This window comes from Zalophus californianus, chromosome 12 (genome assembly GCF_009762305.2).
Source record: "Zalophus californianus isolate mZalCal1 chromosome 12, mZalCal1.pri.v2, whole genome shotgun sequence".
Lineage (NCBI taxonomy): Eukaryota > Metazoa > Chordata > Mammalia > Carnivora > Otariidae > Zalophus > Zalophus californianus.
This window is the reverse complement of record NC_045606.1, coordinates 91,864,767-91,891,763: the sequence shown is the minus strand read 5'-3', so window position 1 is coordinate 91,891,763 and position 26,997 is coordinate 91,864,767. Positions and strand designations below refer to the sequence as shown.

At 49.1% G+C, this 26,997-nt stretch overlaps 1 protein-coding gene and 1 pseudogene across 3 annotated transcripts in view; one reads left to right on the top strand and one right to left on the bottom strand.

Annotated features, from left to right (window-relative positions):
* HIPK2 (homeodomain interacting protein kinase 2) overlaps nt 1–24,573 on the top strand; it is a 186,022-nt gene extending 161,449 nt beyond the window's left edge. For 2 of the 3 annotated variants that reach the window (XM_035723208.1, XM_035723207.1), the window contains exons 13-15: nt 1,223–1,467; nt 7,142–7,296; nt 8,620–9,190. In XM_035723208.1, the coding sequence (XP_035579101.1) occupies nt 1,223–1,467; nt 7,142–7,296; nt 8,620–9,090 (871 nt within the window). In that variant the 3' untranslated portion in view covers nt 9,091–9,190. Of the gene's footprint in view, nt 1–1,222; nt 1,468–7,141; nt 7,297–8,619; nt 9,191–23,764; nt 24,001–24,449 lie in introns of those variants that run through there. The other variant, XR_004819449.1, reaches the window with a different exon arrangement.
* A 1,022-nt stretch (nt 24,574–25,595) lies between these two features.
* LOC113911591 lies at nt 25,596–26,927 on the bottom strand (annotated as a pseudogene).
* Nucleotides 26,928–26,997: the final 70 nt, after the last annotated feature.

Here is a 26,997-nt window from a genome sequence, read left to right as displayed (position 1 = left end):
TGGCTTTCAGGGGCTCTCGAGCTTGCCCACTTCTCTGCTGCCCTTAGGGTGGCAGAGATCTATCTTGGAAAGAGTCTGGCCTGTGACTGGCCGCGTGACCTTGGGCAAGACACCTGGGGGAGGGGGGTTGTGGTTCCATTAGGTGCTCCATAAATAGCAGCTTCTTCTCTTAGCAAATTAGTTGGAAACTGACCATCTTACGTAGGCAGTCGGTATTTCTTAAAAATAGATGATCAGTACACAAAAATAGATGCAAATCCATTTTTAAAACCTTCACAATAAGCAACAAATTCCATATCCATCATCCCACCAGCCTGTCCTGGAGGCAGACAGAATTGGTTCCCAGAGGAGCCGCACCAACATAAATATCTCGGGAAAGAAAATGCACTGGCCACAAGCCATCCAGAGCTGGTTCCTCCCGATCAGCATAGAATGAAGTTTCAGATACAGGAGGAAAACAGATTCTGAGCAACTCTCTTGTAGACATTATCCTCACAGGGGCCCTTCTGACGTCCCCTCCCTGGTCCTTGGCCCTGGCTGGGGGGAAGCTGCAGGGGGGCCAGGCCTCCCCCTGCAAAGGGGACTCTCAGACGTCTGGGTGGCCTGCGCCACAAAGTGATCACACATAATACCCCATAGCACAGACGTGGCTGAGGGTGTCCCGTCCAGCTCCCAATCTCTCTCTCCCAGAGTATCTGAACCTCTCAGGCCCTTGCTCTTCATCCACCCCTCTCTCTGCATCCTGCTTCCTCTTGGATGTTTCACTCCCTCGTGCTTGAGTTCGCCGATCTCCCAGGCCCTGAGCCTAAGCTGATGGTGCTCCCCTCCCAGACCAGGGCCTCAGACTGCAAGGTCTAGCTGGGCTTTCTCTGCTTGCTGAGATGTCCCCTCCTGGTGGCTCAAAGGGTACTGCCACACAGCTGTGGGCTACAGGTGCCTCCCCTGCAGGTCTGCTGAGCTCTGCTGCAAGGGGAGAGCCCGGGGCCACCTGGAAGCTTCTCCCCAGGTTCCAGAAGCACCTGTGGGCCCAGCTCCAGCCCCTTTCTCCTGTCTTCATAAGTCCCCCCGCTGCTGGTTGGACGGGTGATTCTTGTGTACCTAGTCTCCCCTCCCCTCCCCTAGCACCAAGAGGGGGCTTCTCACACAGCCAGTTCTGGAATGCTGCTTGGTGTCTCACTTCACAGCCGCCTCACGATTCTGATTTCTCCCTTTCTGTTTTCAGCACTGTCTCCAAGCAGAGAAAAAATGTCATCAGCTGTGTCACGGTCCACGACTCTCCCTACTCTGACTCCTCCAGCAACACCAGCCCCTACTCCGTGCAGCACCGTGCTGGGCACCACACCAACACCTTTGACACTAAGGGGAGCCTGGAGAACCACTGCACTGGGAACCCCCGAACGATCATCGTGCCACCCCTGAAAACCCAGGCCAGCGAAGTGTTGGTGGAATGTGATAGCCTAATGCCAGGTAATTGGGGGCCGGGGCAGGCCAGGAACACCTCTCTGCCTCTCTGCATGCTGGTTTTCTTGTTGTGTTGTGTGAGAGCTAATGAGCCCCGGGTTATTGTAGCTCCTCACCCAAGGATTTCGCTCAAGTAGCCAGGGTAGGATTCCGCTTAACATCACGTTGTATAAGCAGTGTTTTAACTTTTTCTTTCTGTAATGAATACCTCGCTGCCTTGACAGCGGCTCTCCCACTGACTACGTTGATAAAAATATGAAATAAAAGCCACCCAGCTCCCTATTTGCTGGTCTGGGATGACACCTGGCTGAGGGAGATCCTGACCGAGTAGAACAACTTCCTGTGTGGAAAGAACCTTCTCTGAGTCTTGGCAGGTGAGGGTGACGTAGGCTTACCTTGGCATCCCCTCAGAGCTTGCTGTTGGGAGGAGAGGTCATAGCGAGTGTGCTTGTCTCCTCACACACTGCTTGAGTAAGAGGAGTCCTTCCATCCCGTGAAGGCCTGAAAACTAGACTCTAGAATAAAGGCTGAGAGCATAACCTTCCAAATACACTTAGTGGCTCCCCCCAGATTTGGTAGTACCTCTTCAGTGACTCCCTTGTTCATGCTCACCAGTGGAAGAATTTAGGGAGTAAACCGGAAGCCATCTGCTTTTCTGCCACAAACCGTCACCAGCCCATCCAAGGCAGACAGCAGCTTCACGATAGCACTATTTAGAAGGAAAGAGCTACAAACTCCCCAAAAAGATTTTGTTTAGATTCAGGGAGCTATTCATCAGGAAGCCCACCCCCCCCCCCACCGTCTCTGTCACCTGCTGCAGGAGACCTTGGAACCTTCTTGGGGTGGTCACCACATGTAAGACCCACTAGGCAGGGGCCGTTCAGGTTCTGCCGCTCAGAGTGACCTGAGGGTGAAGAGCAGAATTCAGGATGGGGTCTTTAGGGACTTTTCTAGCCCAGTGCCATAGGCCATCCCACATAGTGTGGGACACAAGGACATCTCATTCCAGAACCTTCTTTCTCTTACCAGGCAAGGATTTTAGTAGAAACCTTGGCAGGAAGGGACACTCTCTAGAACTGGTAAAGCAAATAAAGTTGTTCACCCAGGAGATAGGACTCCTTAGAGCAGGGGCCCTCATACTTTTCTGCTCATATATCCCTTAGGTAATTGTTTAACACTATATCCATTGCACATTTTTAAGTTTAAATATTGGCAAAGAATATCATTTTTGTCATGTTATATGTCGTGTTACTGTTGAAGTACTTTGAATATGTGTGTCAAAACCTCAGAGCTACAGAGTCAACTCATCCAATACATGGGGACACTGCCTTGTCCCCTCATGAGCAGCCACTCCTTGTCATCAGCCAGGCGGCCAAGCTGATTCACGTCTGTCAGAACTGGCTTCCCTGTAACAGCCACCTCACCTCTGGATTTTGTTTCATGAATGGATGGATAGAGTAGGGACTTTCCAAAGCATCTGTAGCCTGAATAAGATAAGACTGGACAGCCTTGAGTTGTTCTTACCCAAGATGGCCTGGCTTTGCTAGCAAGGGACTGTCCGTCCCTCAGGAGCCGGTCAGCTTTTTCACACCTTGAGGCGGTGCACCATATTAACTTCCCAGAGAGTGAGAAGCAATGGGAGACAAGTGGATGTGAGAGAGAAGGTGGGAAAGGAAAACCAATAGATGCCAGTGCTGGTGAATCCATTCAGGAAAAGATAACATTTGCAAAATCAGGATCTGGAAATTCACCCTTTAAATCTTTATTGCCACGTACCCTCAAGTCTTCAGGAAGCCCTCCATGCGCTGGCTTAAATTGCTGCTGGCTCAGTCAGAAAAGCGTGCGACTCTTGATCTCGGGGTTGTGAGTTCGAGCCCCATGTTGGGCGTAGAGATGACTTAAAAAAATAAAATCTTAAAAAAAAAAAGAGTGCAGCCTGTGATGCACATAGCTTGGTGTGAAGGGCTCTCCTGCTTAATTAACAGTAAAGGTGTCAAGACTATGTTGTCGAAACCGTTAAGGAAGCCCGGCCCTTTTATTGAGCAGGAAGAGGAGATAGTCCTTCCTCATCTACAGTCTTAAAAGCTCCAAAAACCAGGGCACCTGGGTGGCTCAGTCGGCTAAGCATCTGCCTTGGGCTCAGGTCATGATCCTGTGGGGCTCCCAGATCAGCGGGGAGTCTGCTTCTCCCTCTGTCCCTCCCCGCACTTGCTGGTGCGCATGTGTGCGCTCTCTCAAATAATTTTTTTTTTAGTTTAAAAAAAAAAAAACCTCTGAAATCAAATTTTAAGTTTACAGCAAACTCGGTGGTGGTGGTGAAGCCTGACCTGAATTAGCAAGGGGCTGTTCACAGTCTCTTTATCATAGTCATTTGTGCCACTTAGTAAAATATCCTTGGTTTTGGAGCAGAAACCTTTCTGGCTTTGATTACAAGGTGGTGCTCACGGTTCTGCTGGGGGTAACCTAATATATTGAACCTTTCTAAAATCTGAAATTCTGAATTTCAAAAATGTGTAACTTGAAGGATTTTTAGATCAGGGATTGAGACCTACGGCACAAGACCATGAGTTTTGTTACATCAAGAACGCCCCTGTTCCGAGACACCTCAGGGGAACTCTAACAGTAACGATCCCTTTAAAATATGGATAATGGCTTATGAGAATTGGCTCAAGCTAGATCTTCTTGAGGTCATCTAGGAATTAATTTTTTTAAAGGTGGCTGGTGCTAAATTTTTCTTGGCCGTTTAAATCAGCGTGAGAGAGTCGCCAGATTTCCGCAGGTTAGAAATCTTCCAGCTTGGAGTTTTGTCGGGCTTTGGTGCTGGTGCCATTCCATGGAAGGCAACACAGTTGTGTGGAGAGTTACTGAAACTTCAAGACCACCTAGTCCGGCCCCTAGGGAAGGCAGGCAAAGAGACCGAGGGCCGGCTTTGCCAGCGTAACAGCAGTGTTGTGTCTGGAAACCACAAAGGCAAGAGAGGACAGCTTTGTGGAGCCCACATTTCACGCCTTTCAGGTTACATGAACCACTTCCACCGTCGGCCCATTGCACGTGGGCAGGGGGCCATTCTGAGCGCTTACCCCACGGCCTTTCCGCAAGACCTGCGTGATATCTGAATGGCTGAGAGTCTCTGAGGGATATTTCTGACCGAAAAGGAAAAAGGGGGGGAGGGTCATTCTCTGCGATAAGGCTGCCGGTTCTAAAGCAGCCAAGTGCTGCAGTCTCTGGGGGAGCCCTGTGGTATAATTTTCCGCTGTGAAGAGAGCTGTTTTCTCCCCTGTGAGGACATGCTGCACAGTCTTTCTGGTGACACATAAGAGGCAGGAAGGAACTTCATTCTGGTGCCTGCGCATCCCCAGCCTGTGGTGTTCGTCAACCCTAATATACACCATTCGCTACAAAATCATCCTAGGCTCAGAAACATCAGGAAAGCAGACTTCCTTAGTGTCCTGGTGCGCACTTGGCCCAGAGCGTTCTCAGCTCTGGAAGGAGCCTTGGGGATTTCTCACGTCACCTTCTCAGGTCTCCTGGGTTAGTTGAAGTTCTTTTGGAAGGCAACAGAAAGAACTCTACACTGCCTTAAGACACATAATTTATCGGAAGGAATTAAGACTGAGGGGAAAGTTCAGCAACCACGTCCCAGGCTGGGCAGGAGCCAGAATTCCCAGGCCCTGGGCCACTTCCTGGAGCACTGCTTCACCCTGACCCAGCGACTCCCAGGCTCCCAGTTTCCCATTTCCATGAGACAGGACCTGGTTGTCCCAGCTTGGAGGGGACACCTGTTCCTTGAGCATCAACTTTAGCCAGGGGACAGGGCTCAATAACCAAGACATTACCAATACCTAACACAGCTAACGCTTTTAAGAGCGTAACACGTGATGGATACTGAGTATTCCATATACATTAACTTACATAAACCTCAGGACGACCCTGTATGTGGTTACCATTATTCTCCCAGTTTCCCAGATACGAAAATGGGAGCACAGAGAGGTTAACTAACTCGACCGAGGCCATGAGGCTGGACCTCGCAGGAGTCTGGCTCCGCATCCCACGCATCCTCTGGAGCACCCTCCCACTCACCTAGTGCAGACAGGACCCCTGGGGGCTACCTTGGGAGCCAAGGGCTGTTCCCAGGGTGGCGGATCGTTGAGAGCAGCCGGGCAGGGCTTGACCAGAGAATGTCCCTCGTGGCTCCAAGCCACATCTCAGGAGCTTGACCTGCAGCACTTGCCTTCTGCCACCTTTGGCACTTTATTCATGTCAGCAGGAGGAAATGATTCTCTTCCTGTCCTGGCCCCCTGCAGGACCCCCTCCCTTCTTTGGGGGCCCCCTGCTCTGACCCAGTCCCCATTCCCTGTCCCCGCAGTAGTGATAGCACGCACATACTGGGCTCTGTCACACCATTTCATCTAAAACTCCTAACCTCTTGCAGACTCAGGCTGTGGATACCTTGAGCTCAGGCTTTCTTTCTCCTTTGAATATAATTACCACAGAACGCCCAGAGAATTGAAATAGCAGAAAGACAGTATCGCCAGCTGCGGCCCAGACAGCAAGCACAGTTTGGGACCTGCTACAGAGCAACAAGGACTCCGGCTCCATCCCAGCAACACTGTGGCCGAGTGAAGGGGAGACCCCAAAGCTCTGCTGATAGTCCACATTTGCACTTCTATCATCCCTTACCCGGGAGTGGGTCCCCCCAACCCCTCCACCCTCCTAGTTTCAGAGGGCCTTTGAGAGTGTGACTGGGTTTGGCTTTTGCACGGTTCAGTACGCCGGGGCCTGGCGGGCTCTCTCCAGAGGTGCTTGTTGCTAATACAGATTTCCAGGCACCCCTTCCATGGGGTTCTGATTTAGTGGGTGGGACGGGAAGACCCCCATGTGCCAATGCACGGTCAGACTGGGGGTCTCCGTGAGGACCCACTGGCTCCCTCCCCAGTGAGACAGCTCTCCCTTTCCTGGAGCGGGGCTGCTACCTGTGGGGCAAGGAGGCTCCCCGTGGACTTCAGTGTGCACCCCACGTGTCCGGTTTCCCAGACCTTCACTCTTCATGTTTCTCTCCCTCAGCAATTAATCAGTGTTCTCTCTTGCTGGCCCCAGCCGTCTCCTCTTTGACTTTGATTTCATCCCCTTGGGATTTGTAATAGAATTGCTCCAACCCAGTTACGTCAAGGGCCTGCTCATTGTGATATGTGCCTCGTTCATACTTAGTGTCCTCTACCCCGGCCTCGGCCATTTTACCCTAGCGACCATGGGTTGTTTTTTCCTCAGGCCGTGTGTGGTCCTTTTTCTGAGGCTCCATTATCTGTACCCTGCTCACTTGTCACTGTGTCTCTGGATCTCGGCAGACAGCCCTGGACGGGGCACGAAGAGTTACAGAGACCTCTTCTCCTTTCCTCTGTTACCTCCTTGTGCTTTTCAGTGTCCCCAGACGGGAATTCTAAAGTCCAACGAGCTGGGACTTGCTCCCAACCAGTGGGACAGGCCAAAGCCCCAGTGGCCCAGTCCAGAGTCTGGGCAGACTCTCAGCTGGGTCTGGGGGAGATGAGGCTGATTTTGATGGGCTGGTCTCAAGAACATGCTCCTTCCTGGAAGACCACCCTTGTTTTCCTAGAGGGGCAGGGTCTTCTGGGCAGTGGAGGGCCTGTGACCAGTCTGTGACCCATGGCTCTTCCCCACACAGTCAACACCAGTCAGCACTCGTCCTACAAGTCCAAGTCCTCCAGCAACGTGACCTCCAGCAGCGGTCACTCTTCAGGGAGCTCTTCCGGAGCCATTGCATACCGGCAGCAGCGGCCAGGACCGCATTTCCAGCAGCAGCCTCTCAATCTCAGCCAGGTGAGTGCCAGCCGACCCTGCCTCCCCAGCCTGCCCATCACCCAGATCGCCGCAGTCCGCTGGGGGCCTCAGCTTCCGAGCAGGCGGCGCGCCGCCAGCCCTCACCCCATTCACAGGGCCGCGACCCCCTAGTGGCCGGACGGGTCCACAGGGACCTCTGACTTCTCGCTGCCTTGGGTTACCCTGGGGGAAGTTGGTCTCACTGGGTCACAGAGAGCCAGCCGCAAGTAAGATAAGCTGTCTCGTGGCACAGAGCACTCAGTGGCACAGTGCCAAAGCTTAAAAATAGAGTGGCCCACATCGTGCTCTTTCAGCCTAGCAGAGGTTAAAACACTGTGTCCTGGCCCCATCAGACCAGGACGCCCCGGGGAGGATCTGCAGGCTGTTGGGCTGACTGGTTCATCGCCATGTGGGAGGCCAGGCCACACACGGGGAACCCCCAACCGAGGGCAAGAGAGGACTTGGAGAAGCCGGGTGGTGTTGAGATGGGATTATACATGAAGCAGAGTCTCCTTGGCACAGCGGCCTGTGTGTCCAGGGTCTATGTCAGGTCTGAATTGCAGAGCGGACTCGGGGCCTGTTTCCTCAGAAGCCATGGAAGTGAAATAAATGGGGAGCTTCTGTTCCAAAACCCCTCGTCCGAAGCGGTGCGCTTGGTAAACTGAGGCCACGTCTCTGTGTCGTCAGGACTCCGGTTCTCTGGAAGAGAGGGCTCTTTCATTTGTACCAATATAACTTCAAACGGCAAAGTTTCCAAGAGCCTAGGATTTCAGAGAACAAGATTTCACAGTGAGGGAGAAAGCAGTTGTCACTCAAAGAGGGGCTCCTTTGACACTTCACAGCTGCGGTAGGCCCTTAGGAGAGCTCCTGTCTCCTGTTACCTTTTCAAGCTGGCTTAATCCATGTGTCATCCAGCGTGTCATCCAGCCAGGGACTCGGGGGACTTGGGAAAGCGGTCCTGTCTCAGTCCAGGCTAATGTTGCTTTCCCAGCCTGCAAGGGAGGCATCTTCCCCCCTCCTGCCGCTTCTGGCCTCCTCCCCTCCTCCCCTCCCCCTCCTCCCCGCTCCCCTGTCCTCTCCCCTCCATACCCCTCACCTCCCCTTCCTCTCTTACCCCCTTCTCACTTCTCTCTCTTTCCCCCCTCCCTCCCGCTTCTCCCTCCTCCTTCCTGCCTCCCTTCCTCACTGCGCTCCCCCTCCTCACTTCTCTGTCCTCCTCCTCTCCCCCCTCCCTCCCGCTTCTCCCTCCTCCCCCTCCCCTTTCTCTCCTCCCGCGTGTCTGGCCCCCACTGCAGCCCTCTCCTGGTGCTTCTCCTTCTCCAGGCTCAGCAGCACATCACCGCAGAGCGCGCCGGGAGCCACCGCCGGCAGCAGGCCTACATCACTCCCACGATGGCTCAGGCCCCGTACTCCTTCCCGCACAACAGCCCCAGCCACGGCACTGTGCACCCCCACCTGGCCGCCGCTGCCGCAGCAGCCCACCTCCCCACCCAGCCCCATCTCTACACCTACACGGCGCCCGCGGCCTTGGGCTCCACCGGCACCGTGGCCCACCTAGTGGCCTCCCAAGGCTCGGCACGTCACACCGTGCAGCACACTGCCTACCCGGCCAGCATCGTCCACCAGGTCCCCGTGAGCATGGGCCCCCGGGTCCTGCCCTCGCCCACCATCCACCCGAGTCAGTATCCAGCCCAGTTTGCCCACCAGACCTACATCAGCGCCTCTCCAGCCTCCACCGTCTACACTGGATACCCACTGAGCCCCGCCAAGGTCAACCAGTACCCTTACATATAAACACTGGAACGGGAGGGGAGGGGAGGGAGGATGGCCAGAGGGGAGGAGGGAGGAGGGGCGAGGTGGGAGCTGGGCTTTTTATACTGAAGATGCGGCACACAAACAATGCAACGGGGGGGGGGGGGGGGGGGGGGGGGGGGGGGGGTGGGGGGGGTGGCGGGGGGCAGGGACAGACACAAATGAAACTTGAACTAGGAGGTGGGGGGACTTAGAGCAGAGAAGAGAACATTTTAAAAAAGAAGGGATTGAGGAGGGGGAAATCTATGCTTTTTATTTTAAAAAAGAAAAAGAAAAAAAAAACATCAGTAACAAAAAAACACAGCTCACGAACCCATTCTGCACCAAACTGGAAAGGAGAAGAAGAGAGCGACGGAAGATTATGGAAGTGGGGGGGGGGGCCCCAGTTTTTGAAGAACTTTATCTATGAACTTCTCAAAGATTATTTTCATATGGCGGCAAGTGACGTTTAAGAATTTGCTGTCGGGGACACCTGATACGGAAATCCAATAGATTTTTAATTATGGAACATAAGAATTAGGGATTTTTCCAGAACTCTCAAGGGTCAGCAGCCCTCTAGAGGGTCAGGCCGTGGCCTGAGGTGGCTGATATTTGGGGGGTGGTGTGGGGTTGGCCAAGCCCAGTTCTGGCTCGTGTGTCAGGACTGATGGGGGGTGGCCAGGCTGAAGGAAGCCCCCCCGCCCAGCAGAGGGCACAGTTTCTCTTCCTGAGCACTGGATAAATCCCTAAGCAATCCTCCAGTGTCATTAATAACGTGTGTTGCAAACTTTAGTTGTTGTTGTTTTTTTTTTCCTTTCCTGAAGATTTCCTTTCTCTTTGAATCAATCCCTAGTCACGTAGCATAGGGCTAGCGGTCTTCGCCGACACCCTAGTAGAATGTAGCAGTCAGCACCCCTGTTTTCTACTTTGTGTTCAACTCCAATGATACCAATAGACTATTCCTCAATGTAATTGCACAAAAAAAGAAGTGATAGAACATAGGCGTGTTCGCAGTGTGGTGGTCCAGGTGTGCGAGTGTGAACGAGCGTGTGCGGGTGTGAGCGCGGATGCCACCCTCCCCGTGTGTCCCTCAGCGCCGCCATCTCAGCTCTCGCATCCTTGATTTGACACCGGTCCCTCCTAGTGCCTTACTGACCCACAGACGCGGGGGGAGGGTTTACTTCCATGGTACTCCAAGAAGCTGACTGAGGCGAGTCACATCATCTCAGCTCTTCTTTTGTGCTGTTGTAACATTTTATTCTGGTCTTTCCTTGTTTTCTTTTTTTTTTTTTTAATTTAATTTTATGTTATTTTAATACCTGTTGTCTTTTTGGAGCTGTCTGCTAGCAGAGAGGCATCAGGGAGCTGGCAGGCGTAGGGGGTGGTAGGAAGCCCAGGGATCTTGAGAGAGCTATGGGAGATGGCCGGGTGGGCGGACCAGTCTGACTTTGACTTTGGAGACCGAGAGTAAGAGAGACTCCCCACCATGCACCCTGCCCCCACTCTGCCTCAGTTCTGCCTCGGGGACCGGCTCTTAGCCTTTGTGGGAGCAGAGGTCCCATGTGTGTTGTGGGAATGTTGGCCTCGCCAGGCGGCTGCCTCCTCCCTGATATGAAAGGACAGAGGAGGGGAGGCCACCCGCAGCCTCCGGGCCTGGCACCGCCTTCCTGTGTCTACAAGGTGGGCCCAGACCCAGGCCCTCACACCCAGCCCACACTCCTGCAGGACCCCGCCCATCTCTCTCGTTCCACTGGCTATGTATTGCTCTCACAGTTTTGCTAGATCCTTTCCTCTGTAGACTTTGTTTGCTGCTGCATTTTTCCTCACATTACCGGGGGGGCCTACCTACCCAAGACTCGACTTCGTTTTTGGTTTTAGAGGGGTCTGGTGGGCAGAAGGTCGGAGGGAAATTTTGAGGGTGACCAGGGGGTCTTACACTGCACTTTGGAACACTCCCACGGGCACTTAAGTTTCCAAAGAAATTTGCCCTTTGCCCTCTTTGCACCACTGATACGTTCTGGAAGTTTTCTCAGGCTTTGAACACTGCTGGGGGTGGGGTAGAGTAGGGTTGGCTCCATTCATAGCAAAATTACTCTTGAATACATGAATGTTGGGAGACTCTGTCTGGTCTTAGATGGGGCTTAGAAGGGTGGCCCTAATTGTTTGATTCCTGATACTGAGTCCTTAACTGATCCCAAAGCCAAGTTTCCAAGGTGCAAAGAGATGGCTCCCAGTTTTGGCAGTTTGTCCTCATGTGCCCCGCCCCCTGCAGTTTCCCTTAACCATCTACTGTGAACAGTGGTGTTACAGGGATATCCCACCTAATTCAGTAACGAAGCCAGGCCGTTACCTTAGCTGTTAGCTGTGAAATGTTAAATAACTCTGGAAATCCCCCGTCCCCAACTATGAATTCCACTCACCTTACAAAGAAATAGGTCCCCGAACTGGAACCAGCTTAGTCCAGGCCTGACGCTGGAAGGAAGGACACCATGACCCATTGGAGGCACACATGCAGGCAGGTCCCCGGCTGGTCCCACAGGTCGCCGGCTGGTGAGCCTGTGAGAGGCTCGCCCCAGGGCAAGACACTCTCCTCGTGGACCCATCGACTGATGGATACTCCTCTCCCGGGACATGGGCAAAGGCCATCTCTCTGAGACCACGGGAAAATGGCCAGTCCAGAGAGAGTGGGGGAGCAAAGTCTTCAGAGGACACATGAACCAGAGCCCTCTCAGAGCTGTGCCAGCCTGGAAGATCCACCTGTTCCTGACTTGGCAGCAGCCAGATGGCAGCAGAACCCCGTCACATCTCCTCCTGACCAGGACAGAAGTCTCGGCTGCAAATGAGACCGCATTGGCCTTGCTGGGTAGCATCCGGATCCCCTTGCACCGTTGGCTCCCAACCCTCCTATGGGGAAAGACAACGTAGCCTTCCATTTTAAAGAAAATTACTTTATCTACTTAAGTTGGAAGTCTCTCATTCTTTCATCTGATATTTTCTTTGTTTTCTTCCAGGTCAGGAAAGTTCCATGCTGCTCATAAATTATTGTACTCATTATTTTGGTTATTACCATTGTAATTATTATCATTATCATCATGTTGATATTTTAGCTGGGGTTTTAAATGCACATTTATTCCCAGTATCTTTGTGTTTTCTCTTTAATATTTAAACTTATTATATCTGTGAGTGTATGAGTAGGCAGGAAGGACATGCAGATGTCCAGTTTTGTTAAACAAACAAACAAAAAAACAAAAACAAAAGGAAAGACCCAGGAATTAGGAAAGTTGTTTCTGTCATCTCTAGTCCGCAAAGAGCTGTCAAGAAAGATCCACCACAGAATAAACATTTCAAGAAGAATCAAGGCCTTTTCTGTGTGCAGGCCAGATTGGACTCTTGACAACATCGTACTTCCCTAGAGTCTCAGTGGCCCGGGAAGAGTTCTGAGGTGGCATCTCCAAGGCCCAACCCTTAGCTGTGGTTCTTTCCCACATTCCCTGTGCTCTCCTGCGCTTCTGGAACCTGCTAACTAGATTCTTGGCCTGCCTCACATCTGATACTGACCCGTCATGCAAAAGAAAGCCCCTCTGCCCAGAGCTGCCCCACCTGCCCTTCCTTTTCCCATCGATGCGCCAGGAGTGTGGCTCTATCTCCTTCAGTGCAGAGACGACTGTCCCCTCCTAGAAGCCACTGGCTGGAAGGACGGACTTAAGGGTGCTAGGCAGGTGGTACCTTCCCCTGGGGAATTTCAGCCTCACTCCCCTTCCTTCCGCTCGCTGACCACGCTGCCCACTCCTCCAGTCTCTTCCCCCTTTCTCCCCCAGTACCTCTTCTCAGCACACAATTCTAGGGACAGAACTAGGAGCCAAAAAAAGGTAGAGGGACGGTAAGAGGCCAGAAGAACACTGACAAAGTCAAGCAGCTTCTCCGACGTTGCAGGCAGGGCCCCCCCTGAAAGCACTGGCCAACGGAGGGGTGCAGCGGGGCCTCGAGGCCATCCCCTCAGTGCACGCTGTCTTGTGTGTGATGGGCTTTTTAAAATCGGCTCAAGGTGCCCACACACTGCCCACCAAACCCAGAAATACGGGCCTTAGGTTGAAACGCTGGTTTTGCTGAAGTTTAACTGAGGCACTATCAGGCCGTGCCCAGCCCTGGTTACAGCAAACAGGGGCGCATCCTCCCTTCGTCCCCACCTGCCCTCCTCTTCCGGTCCCGAGCACAGAGCTGCAGGATCAGAAGACCCCCCGTGCGAGAGGCCAGGCTCTGCGTGCGCTCCTTCACACTTGCCCGGATCTCTCGTCCCTTCCTCCAGCTCTGAGTCACCCTGGCAAATCGGATGAATCAAAGCCTGCCTGTCCCTAGGACCAAGCTCTCAAGTGGAGGGATGCCAACCTCGTCCTTGTTGAGACCACAAATGACCTAGAGCATCATCTGTTCTTCAACTGCCTCTAGATGAAGAAGCATAGCAAAGCTGAAGAGGGGAAGATTGAAAAGGACAGGTCAAGGAGAACCATGTACTTGTAGCCTCAGGAAGTCCAGGGGGATGTGTTTCTGCCCAGTGGGTTCCTGCTGACCTGTCTGGGCGTGTGCACCCATGTCTCTGCACTTAGTGCCTCGTTCATGACGTTCTGGCTGTTTCCAAGGGAAGGGGTGAGCAGGCCGACGGGTGGGAGTCTAAGGCTTGATGCCAGTTAATACTGTGAAGTGGTGCGTGTGGTTGATCGAGTTCAGAGGGCAAGGAATGGTCGAGGCAAACCGACGGTTGTCTCCTGGACTGTTTGCATGCTGGCCTTACTGGCGGTGAGGGGCTTGCAGGCTGGGGGAGCCAGCTGGCCTTGCCCTCTTCACCCTGGAAGACTCAACCCGCCCAAACACCAGATTGTTGGATGTAAGGAAGGGAAGGGGAGGTTAGCACAGCTGCTAACAGGCTGGTTTCCCTTGACCAGATCTCTGGAAGTGCAAACACTCATTTTTGAACAAGCTTGTGGTGGAGGATTTGGGTTGTGTGAGTGTGTGTGTGTGAGTGGAGCAGACTTTCTTGGAAACTGGAGGAAGGAGATGAGGAGGCTTAAGGAGCTACTGCTGATGGGCTGTGGTTGGTGAAACGAGGTGTGTCCGTGAGCTGGCCCCAGCTTTCGTCCCAGGCTCTCGGGTGCTGGGGCCAGGGTGGGGGGTGGGGCCCCTGCTGGCCTGCCCAGGAGCTGCTAGGACAGATCACAGAAAGAAGAAGATAACGAGGTGCCCTCGGGGAGCAGAGGGAATTCAGCAGGGAGGCAAGGACTCTTCGCGCAGGCCTGGCCTGGAACTTCACGATGCCAGCCTGAGCCATTTTGCCAGGAAACATTCCAGCCCCGGAAGCACTTCGCATGCTGTTCTCTTGCTGACGGGTCTCGCAGATTTCAGATGGGGAAGCCTCAAAACTGAGCAGGCCAGAGCTGTCCTTACCAAATTGGAAAGGAAGGTGGAACTGTTCCTTTCTTTAGCCAAAGAACCCTTCTCAAAGACACCTCCAGATGGGGACAAAATGGCATCCCTCTCTTTCCTTTCTGGGCAATAATGACATCGTCAGTGATCCATTTGTCTCTCTCTTTCCTCTCTCCTGACTTGCGTTTTTTTCTTTTTTTTTAATTGCATTTATTTCAAACTGTATCCATCTTTTAGAGTGGGGATTGGTAACCCTAAATGCTGCTTTTGGGAAGCTGGAGGCACCGCACGAATACGTGGGCATAACTGATGCCATGTTACCCCGGGTACTGGCCCAAGCAGACCCTCCGCCGGGAAGTTCGGCTGCGTCAGGGGGTCAGATGCACGAGGAAGCTGCGCTGGGCATGTCAGTGCTTTTCCACTTTGATGCCTTTGGACACTCACTCCTGATCTCCACAGAATAGACTCAGTCGAATCTGAGTCAGGCTATTAGAGAATTGAAGATGGCGAAACGACACTTAAAGGCAATAGAAACCTTCCAAAGGCTTTTGGTGCCCTTGCGCACTAGGGTGGCCCAAGCTAGTAGAGTCTCTCACATCTTTCTCGAAGCTTCCAGAAGTTCCGGAGAGCCAGCTCCAAGGCAGTTGCCCCTTTGAGACTCGGTGAGCGTTTATAGAGAAGTGACCCTCCTGTGGAGCACACTTTCTCAGAGATCCTCCCAGTTCCCCACAGGTCTTTAAGGGCCTCTACCCTAGACGACCATGTTAGAGCAGCATGTTGACTGTGTCCCATTTGTTAACACTTGGGCGTCCCTGAAGGAAGTAGGAGACGGCATTTGCTGAATGCTTTACCCATAGGGAGCTGATGCGCTCAGAAAGCACGTGTTAAAGGAAAGGAAATATGGTGGTCCAAAATCTCCAAGTTTCTAGTGAAATTTTTGTTAATTGGGACCTCGCTGAGATACCATTTCATTCCACTTTTTTAGTTAACAGCAATGAGTGGCTTCATGTTTTCTGACAAACCATCTAATGATACTTCTGTTTACTGTGTGCCAAACACTGTGCTAAGAATTGCTCATTGGTTATCTTGTTTCATTTAGTCTTCATAATAACAGCTCTGAAAGGGGCCCCATTCGTCCCTCTCCAGATGAGGCATGTGGCTTGGAGAGCTGGTGACATGCCCAGGGTCACATGGCTAGTGAGAGAGCCAGGCCTTGAACCTGGGTCTGCCCAGCTCCAGAACCGAGCTCGCAGCCACCAGCCTCCTCAGCCACCTCGTGTGTGTGTGTATGTGTGTGTGTGTGTGTGTGTGTGTTCGTGCGTACGCTCACGCACGCACACACGCAAACAAAACCCTTGAAGGAATGTTACCCCTCACCATCCCTGCCCCATGCATGCAACCCAGCAGAAGGTCTGAATGAAGAGGGAGCCCTGAATTGGATGCAGAAGGGGCAGAATTCATTTGACTTTTAGAGAAAATCTTAGGGGAGTTTCTTTTGATTCATAGTAGAATTCATTTTAGATTCCTTTCCAGTGTACCAACTAGCTTTAGTAGTGCTGCTACAACAAACTTATGAGTGAAGAAAAAAAGTGTTCTTTTCTTCTTTAAAAAAAATAAATAAATTTTTTCTTGCTTATAGTTAATTCTAGAAAGGCAATACTAAAGGTATATATTTTTTTTAAAATGCTATTTTTTACTGCACTGATAAATATCATGACAACTCTGTTCTCTATAATCGATCCACTCTTCAGCTCTGGGTAGAACCAGATGCGGGATTCACACCAAATTTGTAAATACCGTGTGTGGGTCTGGTGTCCAGGAACTTTTTTCTTTGTGTAAAAAAAAAGAGAGAGAGAGAAGGAGAAGGAGAAAAAACAAGATGACTCTTAGAGGAACCAAATAAGGGTTTCTTTGGAGATACCTTTCTCCAAGAAATGGAAAGAACAGTTTTGTAAACAGAAAAATCAGCCAACTTTTAGGGTATGAGGAAGGAGAGTCTCTTGCTGCAGTATGAGATTAAGAGTAATACAGAAGCATTTTTAATTTGGTTGAAAAGTGACAAGAATTTAGAAATGCTTTAGGACGAGATTTTTAATTTTTTAGAAAATTATTATCATGTGTTATGAAACATCTCCTCAGTTGTCTTGGGTGGGTTTTTTGTTTCTTTTTTATTAAAAAAAAAAAAAAAACTTCTTTATTGACTGGCTCCAGGCTTGTTTGCCTAAATTCTTAGGTAGTTTACACGAGTTCTAGAACCTTCTAGAACTTTGACTCCATTGGAAGCAAACCCAACTAATCGGAATTTGAGATCCTGGTTGGTTTCAATAGGTATTCTGGAATTCTGACAGAACACCTAAAGATTTTTTTTGAAGAAGGTTTTAGATACATTATCTTACACAAACTGTGACCTAATGGCAATAATTACCTCAAATGTGGGCATTCATCCTGGTTTTAGCCTTTTTTGAAATCATGTAGCCAGCTTGATCTTGGGATTTAAAAGACTATGAACTCTGTGTGGGCTGAAAATAATGATTAATGCACACCCTGGTCATTGTTGCTTAAGTGAATTCTGAAAATAGCTGATCTTTACATCAAAAATGAAACCAAGGAAGAGATTATTCTTTGTGTGTTGTAATGAAATGTGATATTCAAATGCACATGTTAAGTATATATGTTTTTAGCTACTGTACAATGCTGTTAGCCTTCTAAGATATCGAGAGAGCCACATTTTAAATGCGTAAACTAAGTAATTGACTGTGGATACTTAAGCATATTTCTGGCTACGTTTTATAGTTAAAGTGTTTTATAGTTTACATTTAAACTGGTACTTTTTAAAGAAAATTTCTGTTTATAACTGACATCTTCAAACCCCAGCTATCGCCTCTTTAGTTGGAGGCCCTGCCCCTCCAAGGCAGGTGTTTTCTACCCATACTGTTGTGTAGCCCAATATGAGCGTTTCCCTCCACGTTACTTACTGGTTTCCATGTGAACGCGAGAGAATGTGAAAGGATTTCTGGATTGAGTGGGAAGGGGTGAGTCCATAGCCTGGGCCAGATGTGAAGACCTCATGCCATGTTGTATCAACACTTGTCTCCAAAGAGGCCTTCTCTTTGACATCATGGAAGAGGCAGAGAGAACAGATACCTGGTTCGTTGATTTTGTCTTGATCTGAATGTTTAATTTCTATCGATCCACTGACTTCCAGTCACCAGGCAGAGTAGACGACACTGGGATGCAGGCGGCCCTGAAGGTACAGCTGCTATTTCTGGGCCCCTGGCAATATTCTGATCGGTGTTTTGCAGGTGGGGAGCCTCACACCCCTATGCCCACATTCATTGGCTGGGCTTTCCATAGACCTGCTGTCACTAATTCCTTTTCTCCTTTAAAACAAAATAAATGCAAAAGGATGTGTTTACTTTTGACTCTTTGTCAAACTCAGATTTGAAGCCTAGGTCAGTGGGAGGGGGGAAGCTAGATTCCTCCCTAGAGACTGATTGCTGCTGAGCAGGGGTGGGGCTGGGGAACCTAGGGGCAGCTGGGGGAGGGGTGTGGGTGACTGCGACCGCTGGTAGTAGAGATGGTCACTGTGATGCTTCAGAGAGTGGGCCCCACTGTCTCCTAGGAACAGGCTGGAACATGCTGGTTTCCCGAAAGAGTTTTGGTTTGTTTCTTGTTTTCTCTCGTACCACAACCCAAGTGCGGAGGACCTGCTGTGGTAAAGGGCATTCCGTCAGCAGCTAAGACTTTGCAAACTGCAGAACACCCGGGACCAGGGAACTGTTTGTGTGTGTTCCTTCGAATGCATTCGTGTTTTCCCTGTGACCTCTCTGTGGACCGTATGTTCTCGTGACAGGTTCTTGTAAGAAACGTTAGGGTAAAATATTTTTTTTTTAATCTCGCCCTTCCTCATAATACTCCTGTTTTTCCCTCTGTTTGGTCTTTCCCTTTGCTTGAAACTCACCAAATTAATTTTATGTCATTGTCTTTGGGGCTTAACCGTATGTTTAAAAACTAGAAGCATAGGAATTGGCTTCAAAAAAAAAAAAAAAAAGTAAATACGCTGCATCTGAAACTCACTCCCTGTAGTGTCCTTTGAACCGCTCCCCACAGATCTCTCCTGGCGCGGCCTCCCCACTCCTTGTCCAGATCAGTGTCTCTGGGGCCACCCCCACCTCCACCCCACTGCCACCACAGCCCCCCAGGATGCTCTCAAGAGCCAGGAAGAAGGACCCACCTGGCCTCATGAGCGGTGGTCTTGCCTCCCTGTTAGATACTCACCTGCTTGGTGGAAGGGGCAACGGATTTATCATTATTATTATTATCATTATTATTATTAATTATTATTATTATTATTATTATTAATAGTTTTCGGCTCAGGTTATAAGGAAGAACTTGGGAAGTGGAAAGTGACTTGACCATGCCCATCCTTTGTAGCTTTCTGTGACTTCTGAATGGAACATGAAGCGTTCCCCCCCCACACTCACCTCTCCTCACTTCCAAGTAGACACCCCCCACCCTCCCACCCCCCTTGGGCGCTGCCTCTGCCTCGGGGTTTCCCCCTACCCTTTCACGCTCCCTCTCACTTTTGTGTTACTGCTCATTTAAAGCTGTCTTCCGTGGCTTTTCCAGGGCACAATCATTTCAGGCCCCCAAAGCATCTCCTCATCCTCTTTGTGTGCATTTTTTAACCAAATGAAGTAGACCAGAAAGTCCTACTTTGGGGCAGCAGACTTTCTAGTTTAGTAGAGTCACTGTATAGATAGAGATGTTGATATATATGTTAGTGTATATATATATATCAAACCAAATTTCTGATAGGACAAGTATAGCTTTACGGATGAGGAGGAAGAGGGGCTTTCAGAAGTCAGGCAGCAATGGTGTCGTAGACGAGCCCGGGGCCGGCCCCAGGCTGCACCTTCCCTGCGTGGGCCTGAGGCATGGCGCCGGGTTCTCGTCCCCCACCTCACCACAGCGGAGGCAGGTGGCCCCGAGGGGGGCCGCCGCTCTCTCTGGGTCCCCAGCCTCCAGGGCACAGATGAGTGAGGGGGGACAGCAAATCAGAACGACTAGAATTTTCCATCCCATTTTGCGTTGACCACATGTATTGAGCTGCAGCCTCTGGTACTATATCACGTTTCCAAAAGCGGGATCCATTAGGATGGAAAGCGAAAGGATCTGTAGAAATGTTTACCTTTCAACTGCCCATGAATTCCGGACACTGGATAGAAAGACTCACTCCCCAGAATGAGAGCCGGGAAGAGGAGACCCGGTGATGATTGGTCACCAGTCCAAGGAACATGGCTCCCTCCCCAAGGTCACCTTGCCTACATCTTCCTCCACCAGGTCATCTCAGCTCAATAGCCCTATGAAAGCCCCGGTCTGTTGTGTTCCTTCACTGTATGGTTTCTGTAATGAAAAGTGTTAATCCATGTTAATCTTTGTGAAAATTATTGCGTGCAACAGTATTTTCTCGTGTACCTCTTTTTCCTATGTGAATTGTCCCTATTTTCTTTTTTATTTATAAATGTCTACTTTTTTTAAAAAACAAACCAATGTGTTGTAGACCTATATGTAACCTATTCCTTAGTCTCATATTATAGGTATGTTATAAGAATGGATATTTTACTTGGCTTTAGAATGTTTTACAAGAAAAATAATTCTTAACTGATCAAGTCCTTGCTACTAAAATGCTTGTGTTTTTCATCATGATGTCGTGTGCTTCTAAATTAATAATCATTTTCGTTGTAGAAAAATGGAGTGAATTTATATTAGTCTTGAAAACTAATAATAGCATTGTAAATTTATGAGATGATTTTAACAGAAAAAAATTATAGAAGAATATAGTTATTTTAATTGTAATATTACTAACTGTAGGGTGAGAAAGGGGGGTCCCGTTGTGGTGAACTATGTTATAGCTTGTTACTCACAGTTTCTTTTTGATCATTTTTTCGGTCTCTGAGGTGAAACGAGTTATTAAAATTTGTAAACTCACATATGCATATTGTATATGTGTAGAAATGTAATCACACTTTGTCTTGAAATTACATTAAACTGTTTGGAATCACTGTACACTTGGCCTGGCACGCTTATTTCTTCTAGAACCAGACTAGTTCTGTAAGACTAAAGAGGTTACTGATACAAGTAACACCCTTGGGGCGTTATCTAACCCTTCAGAAATCGTTTAATACCCCCTGAACGAGTTCAAACCCGCCCACCTCGGCTACGGTCTGCCAAGATGACTGTGGATGGCTGTAGAGAGAGGGCCTCACGAGGAGGGCCCACCTCGTCTGTTGGGCAGTCATCTCCACCATCATCCCAAACAGAAGCTCTGTACCTGTTAAACAGTAACTCCCCGTTCCCCTCCGCGCCCCCCAGCCCTTGACACTCACCCTTCTGTCTTCTGTCTCTGGGTACCTCATGGAAGTGAGATCCTACAATATTTGCCTTTTACTTGTCTGCCCTGGCTTATTTCATGTACCAGTGTTCTCAAAGGTGATCTATTTTGTAGCATGTATCAGGATCTCCTTCCTTTCTAAGACTGCGTAACATCCCGTTGTATGTAAATGCCACACTTTGTTTATCCATTCAGCTATTGTTTTGTGTTTGTGTGTGTGTGTGTGTGTGTTTGGGTTTTGTGAATAATGCTGCCATAGATATTGGTACAGACCTATGAATCCTTGCTCTCAGTTCTTTTGGATACATACCTAGGAGTGGAATTGCTGGGTTATCTGGAAATTCCTAACTTTTTGAGGAACCGCCAAACGTATCTCCAGTGACTCCACCATTCGGCATCCTCACCAGCGGCGCACCGGGATCCGGCGCCCTCCCCCAGCGCTCTTAGCCTGCCTTCCACTGCCAGGGTCTGGGGCCTCAGGGCTGCCCAGCTCCTGGCCCCCTGTTGTCGGGCCTCCTGGTTTCACAAGCTCACAAGCAGCCTAAACCGCACCCGCCTTCCCACCTGTACCCTCAGCTTCCTGCCACCTGTGCTTCTGCCACACTTGCTTGCTGGACCCAGCCTACCATCCACGTCTCTGCTCCTATACCCAAGACCCCCAAACGCTGTTGGAGAAGACCCCCGAACGCTGTTGGACCTCAGCCGGCCTTCTGAGCTCATCGGCTCCCTCTGTGGCTAATCGGAAACCTCCCACTCTCCCTGTGCCCTTGACTACAGGACCCCCGTCCTGGGCAGAGTAACCCAGAGAAATCCAGGTCTTCAGAGCCCCTCAACCCCCACCCCCTCCCACAATCCCATCTGCCTCCATCTCCAGGCTTTCCCCCTGCACAGAGCTCTCTCCTGCCAAGCATCCCTGCTCTGGACCTTCATGCTTTTCTCACACGCTGCCCTGTGAGAAGCAGCCTGTGTCCCTCGCTCTCTCCTGACCTCACGCTCCTGACGAGGTCAGTGTGCCCTGTCCCCGTTCCCAACCCTTGTGCATAGTTCTTACTAGGCTGTACTGTCCACATTTCTTTCCTGAAGTCCCTTCTCCACAAAACCACAAAACCCTTGCAGGTAAGAGTGGGTAGTCAAATATTGGGCTAAATCAGCAAATTACTCAGCCCATTTTCTTGCCCCATCGACCTACCTTTCCTTTGAATTCGGGTCTCCCAGAATTCAGATAATACCAACCAAACCCTAAATGCAGCCAAGACGTGAACGCGGTTCAGTTCAACTCAGCCAAAATTCATTTACATAAAAGTCCATGAAGAAGATTTTGACAGAACTTCAGAACTCTTCCGGCATATATAGTTTTTAAATTCTAAATGCGCCACCAGGGATCACAGCCCATGGAGGTCATGCCCAGGAGCCTGTTCCAAACAATCAGGTGTATGTTTTTGTGGGTCTGACTTACCTGTTTTCTAACTATTCCCTAGAATATTTAATATTTAATATTAATTAATTAAATTAATTAATATTAATATTTAATAATATTAAGAATATAAATATAACACAGATGGGATGGTGACCTCATGACCTCGTGACCTCTGAGCTTACCTGTTCAGTCCCTCTTTTCTGTCAGTACTGAGCTTTTTTTTTTTTAAGATTTTATTTATTTGAGAGCGAGCTCAAGCGAGAGAGATCACAGAGGGAGAGGGAGAAGCAGACTCGCCACTGAGCAGGGAACCCGATGCAGGACTCGATCCCAGGACCCTGGGATCATGACCTGAGCTGAAGGCAGATGCTTAACCCACTGAGCCACCCAGGCGCCCCTATACTGAGCTTTGAAGCAGATGCCTTGGCTCCTCCCTGCCCCCACCTCAAATGCTATGTCCCGCTTGGGCCACGCAGAACTCCTCTTGGGAGATCTTTTTCCACCAACAGATCTCCCTTAGAAGATCTAATTCCGTTACACTGTCTGGCATCACTGGAAGGTGGAAAAAACCCACTGTCCAGCAACAACCCTAATCCCCACCCCATAGGGAAGAAACATCAAGGAGCTGAACAGCCTGCATTGTGAGACCATCCAATTCCAGGTTTTAACTGTGGTTGTTTGGTTTGGTTTGTTTTTTTCCTGGGCTGCAAGATTGGTTCGACATCCGCAAATCAGTCAATGTGATACAATACATTAATGAAAGAACAAGAACCATATGATCCTCTCAATAGATGCAGAAAAAGCATTTGACAAAGTACAGCATCCTTTCTTGATCAAAACTCTTCAGAGTGTAGGGATAGAGGGTACATACCTCAATATCATAAAAGCCATCTCTGAAAAACCCACAGAGAATATCATTCTCAATGGGGAAAAGCTGAGAGCTTTCCCCCTAAGGTCAGGAACGCGGCAGGGATGTCCACTATCACCACTGCTATTCAACAGAGTGTTAGAAGTCCTAGCCTCAGCAATCAGACAACAAAAAGAAATAAAAGGCATCCGAATCGGCAAAGAAGTCAAACTCTCACTCTTTGCAGATGATATGATACTTTATGTGGAAAACCCAAAAGACTCCACCCCAAAACTGCTAGAACTCATACAGGAATTCAGTAAAGTGGCAGGATATAAAATCAATGCACAGAAATCAGTGGCATTCCTATACACCCACAAGACAGAAGAGAGAGAAATTAAGGAGTCGATCCCATTTACAATTAACTTGTTTTACACGTGCCGATCTAGAGGAGCCCTACAGTCCTTTCTCCTGAGACACCTGGCGTTTGCCAGTGCGTCTACAACAACAATGGAGTATAGGTACTCTTGGAAAGAAACCACTTGACATCTGCTTTTGTGTCTTTTTATGTTCTGTTTAAATGTCTTACGTTTTATTGCAGTGGCTCTCAGGATCCTTACCCACTGCAGACTAAGTCTGTGGACCGCGCTGCTCAGGAAAGCACAAAGTACCCGCTGCCAGATCAAAGGCCAGAAGGAAAACACGGATGTGTGGAGGAAGCTGTGCTGGGAGGGAAAAGAAACATCACCGGTCTTAAGATAGCACAGGCCTCGAGCACCGGGTGTTGTATGGAAGAGATGCATCGCCGAATTCTACACCTGAAACTAATATTACACTGTAAGTTAACTGGGATTTAAATAAAAACTTGAGAAAGAATAAAAAATAAAAAAATAATAACATTTTTTAAAAATGAAAAAAAAAGAAAAGAAAAGAACACTAGCCCCGGTACCAGGGAGGGAGGCAGTAGCAGAGAAGGTAGTATTGGCAGCATAGTGATTCGGGAGCATGGGAGTCTGCCATATTCAGGCTGAGTTCCAGGCGCTGTTGTTCATGACCGCAAAAGCTGGGAAATCCCTTACTCTCTCGAGCCTCAGTTTTCTTATCTGTAAAATGGGGATAATACTACATGTCGGCCAAGGCTGGCCGCATATTCCCCCAAAGCCAAGTCTTCCTCCTCTTGCTGAGCACACAGCTAGATTATGCGTCCTAGCTTGCTCTGCAGATAAATATGACCAGAATGGGCCCTAAAAAACGGTCACACATTTATCCACACTCTCTCCCCTCAGTTTCTGGCCAGATGTGGAAGATCCAGTGAAGGACTCTAAGGGCCTAGAGCACAGTGGGGACTCCAGACAGAAGCAGCCCAGGACACCGAATGACTTGATGGCCTCCTGATAAACCCACACAGGACAAAAACCACAAAAGAGCAAGAAATAAGTATTTTTATTACATATATATATATATACACATACTTTTATGGTCTTATAGAGTTTTTTTTGTTTTGTTTTGTTTTTTCAATTCAAGTTAGTTGACATATAGTGTATTATTAATTATTAATTCGGGGGTAGAATTTAATGATTCATCAGTTGCATAGAACACCTGGTGCTCATTCCATCACATGCCCTCCTTGATGCCCATCACCCAGTTACCCCATCCCCCCCACCTCCTCTCCAGAGACCTGTTTGTTCCCCAGAGTTAAGAGTATTTTTATTATATTCAAGACTCTGAAATTGTTGTTTATTATAACAACTAAGCTATCCCGACTAATATAGACATTGGTTCCTGAAAGTGAGGGGGTGCTGTAACAAACATCTAAATGAGAATACATGGCATTGGTTTGGCAGCTAGACAGAGAAATATGGAAATTGATTTCAGGAACTGGAAAGGTGATGGCCCATGTTATGCTTTAATAAAACATGCCATAGGGGCACCTGGGTGTCTCAGTCATTAAGTATCTGCCTTTGACTCAGGTCATGATTCCAGGGTCCTGGGATCGAGCCCCACATCGGGCTCCTTGCTCAGCGGGAAGCCTGCTTCTCCCTCTCCCACTCCCCCTGCTTGTGTTCCCTCTCTCGCTGTCTCTGTCTCTGTCAAATAGATAAATAAAATCTTTAATAAAAAAAGTAATAAATAAATAAATAAATAAATAAATAAATAAATAAAACATCATGCCATAGAAACCCTAAGCAGTCTGCCAAAAAAAAAAAAAAAATCCACTCAAGCTAACAAGTCAATCTGGCAAGACTGTAGGATGAACGGTCAATATGCAAAAATTGATTCTACTTCTTTATACTACCAACAAACAGTTGGACTGAGAGGTTTTTTTTTAACTGTAGGAGCATGAAAGATAAAAATATTTGAGGATAAGTTTTTTTTTTTTTTCATTGGGAAATAACTTCATTTTCTTTGGGGGTGTGGGCAGATGTCTAGTCTCAGAACTTCTAGAATTCCTTCTTGGTGCCTACGGTCTTTGTGACTTTGGGCACGTTGAAATGCAGTCTTGCTCAAGGGCCAGCACTCGTCCACTGTGACAATGTCGCTGATCTGGACATCCCTGCAGCAGGGGGACAGGGGCACGGACATGTGCTTGTGGCCTTTCTCAAAGAGCTTGTACTTGGGGTAGTGGAGGTAGTCTTGGTGGGTGAGAGTGGTCCTCTGCATCTTCATCTTGGCCACCACACTGGACAGAATATGCCCTTGGATGGAGACATTACCAGTAAAGGGGCATCTCGTCAATATAGGTGCCCTCAATGGCCTCCTTGGGCATCTTGAAGCCCAAACCAATGTTTTTGTAGTATCGCGGGAGCTTCTCCTTGCCAGTTTCTCCAAGCAGGACCCTCTTCTTATTTTGAAAGAAGGCGGGTTCCTTTCGGTAGGTGCACTCAGTCTGCACATCTGCCATCTTCCCAGCTGCCTGAAAAAGCTTGAGGATAAGTTTTAAACAAATATATGCAAAAACTCTACCCTTAAAACTTGTAACAAGCTGCTGAAATTTTTAAAAACTTTTTAAAAATGGAGACATCTACGCTGTTGAATGGAATAGTCAAATTATTAAAATGGCCTAGGTCTTCACATTGATTTACAGATCCAATGCAATCCCAATCAAAATCCCAGCAGGCTTTTTCAGTACAATTGACAAAAACAAACAAACAAAAATAAAGCATTAGAGACCCATGTGATAATATCAAATAGCCTTAACTGGAGTCCTGGGAGGAGAGAAGAAAAGAAGTGTGAGCAGAAATATTTAAAGAGGTAAAGGTGAAGACTTTTCCAAAACTGATCAACGACACCAACGCGCAGAATCCCAGTGCACACAAGAGTACAGCTGGACTGCACCTCTCAGCCTTCCTTGACTGTCCTGGCCAGTGGTCTGTGCGCAGAGTGCATTCCACCTGCAGGCCGGCCCCTGGCTAGTCGAGGGGGAGATATGCTATGATCAGCCCAAATCTCAGAGGCTTGATTTCTCACTCACACAGTTTGCTGCAGGTCCAGACAACTGTCTAGGAGACCTGTTCCCTACATAGTGACTTAGCATTCCAGGATGTCTCAGCTTTATGAAACCTCCGAATAAACAAGTCACAGTTGGGGAGGGGAGGGACCATGGGAAGGAGTGTCCACAGGTTCTTAAATGCTTCCACCACGGTGGGAACGCAAGCTGGTGCAATCCCTCTGGGAAACAGTGTGGGGCTTCCTCAAAAAGTTGAAAACAGAGCTACCCCACGACCCAGCCATTGTACTACTGGCTATTTACCCCAGAGATACAATGTAGTGATCCAAAGGGGCCCATGCACCCCAATGTTGATAGCAGCAATGTCCACAATAGCCAAACTATGG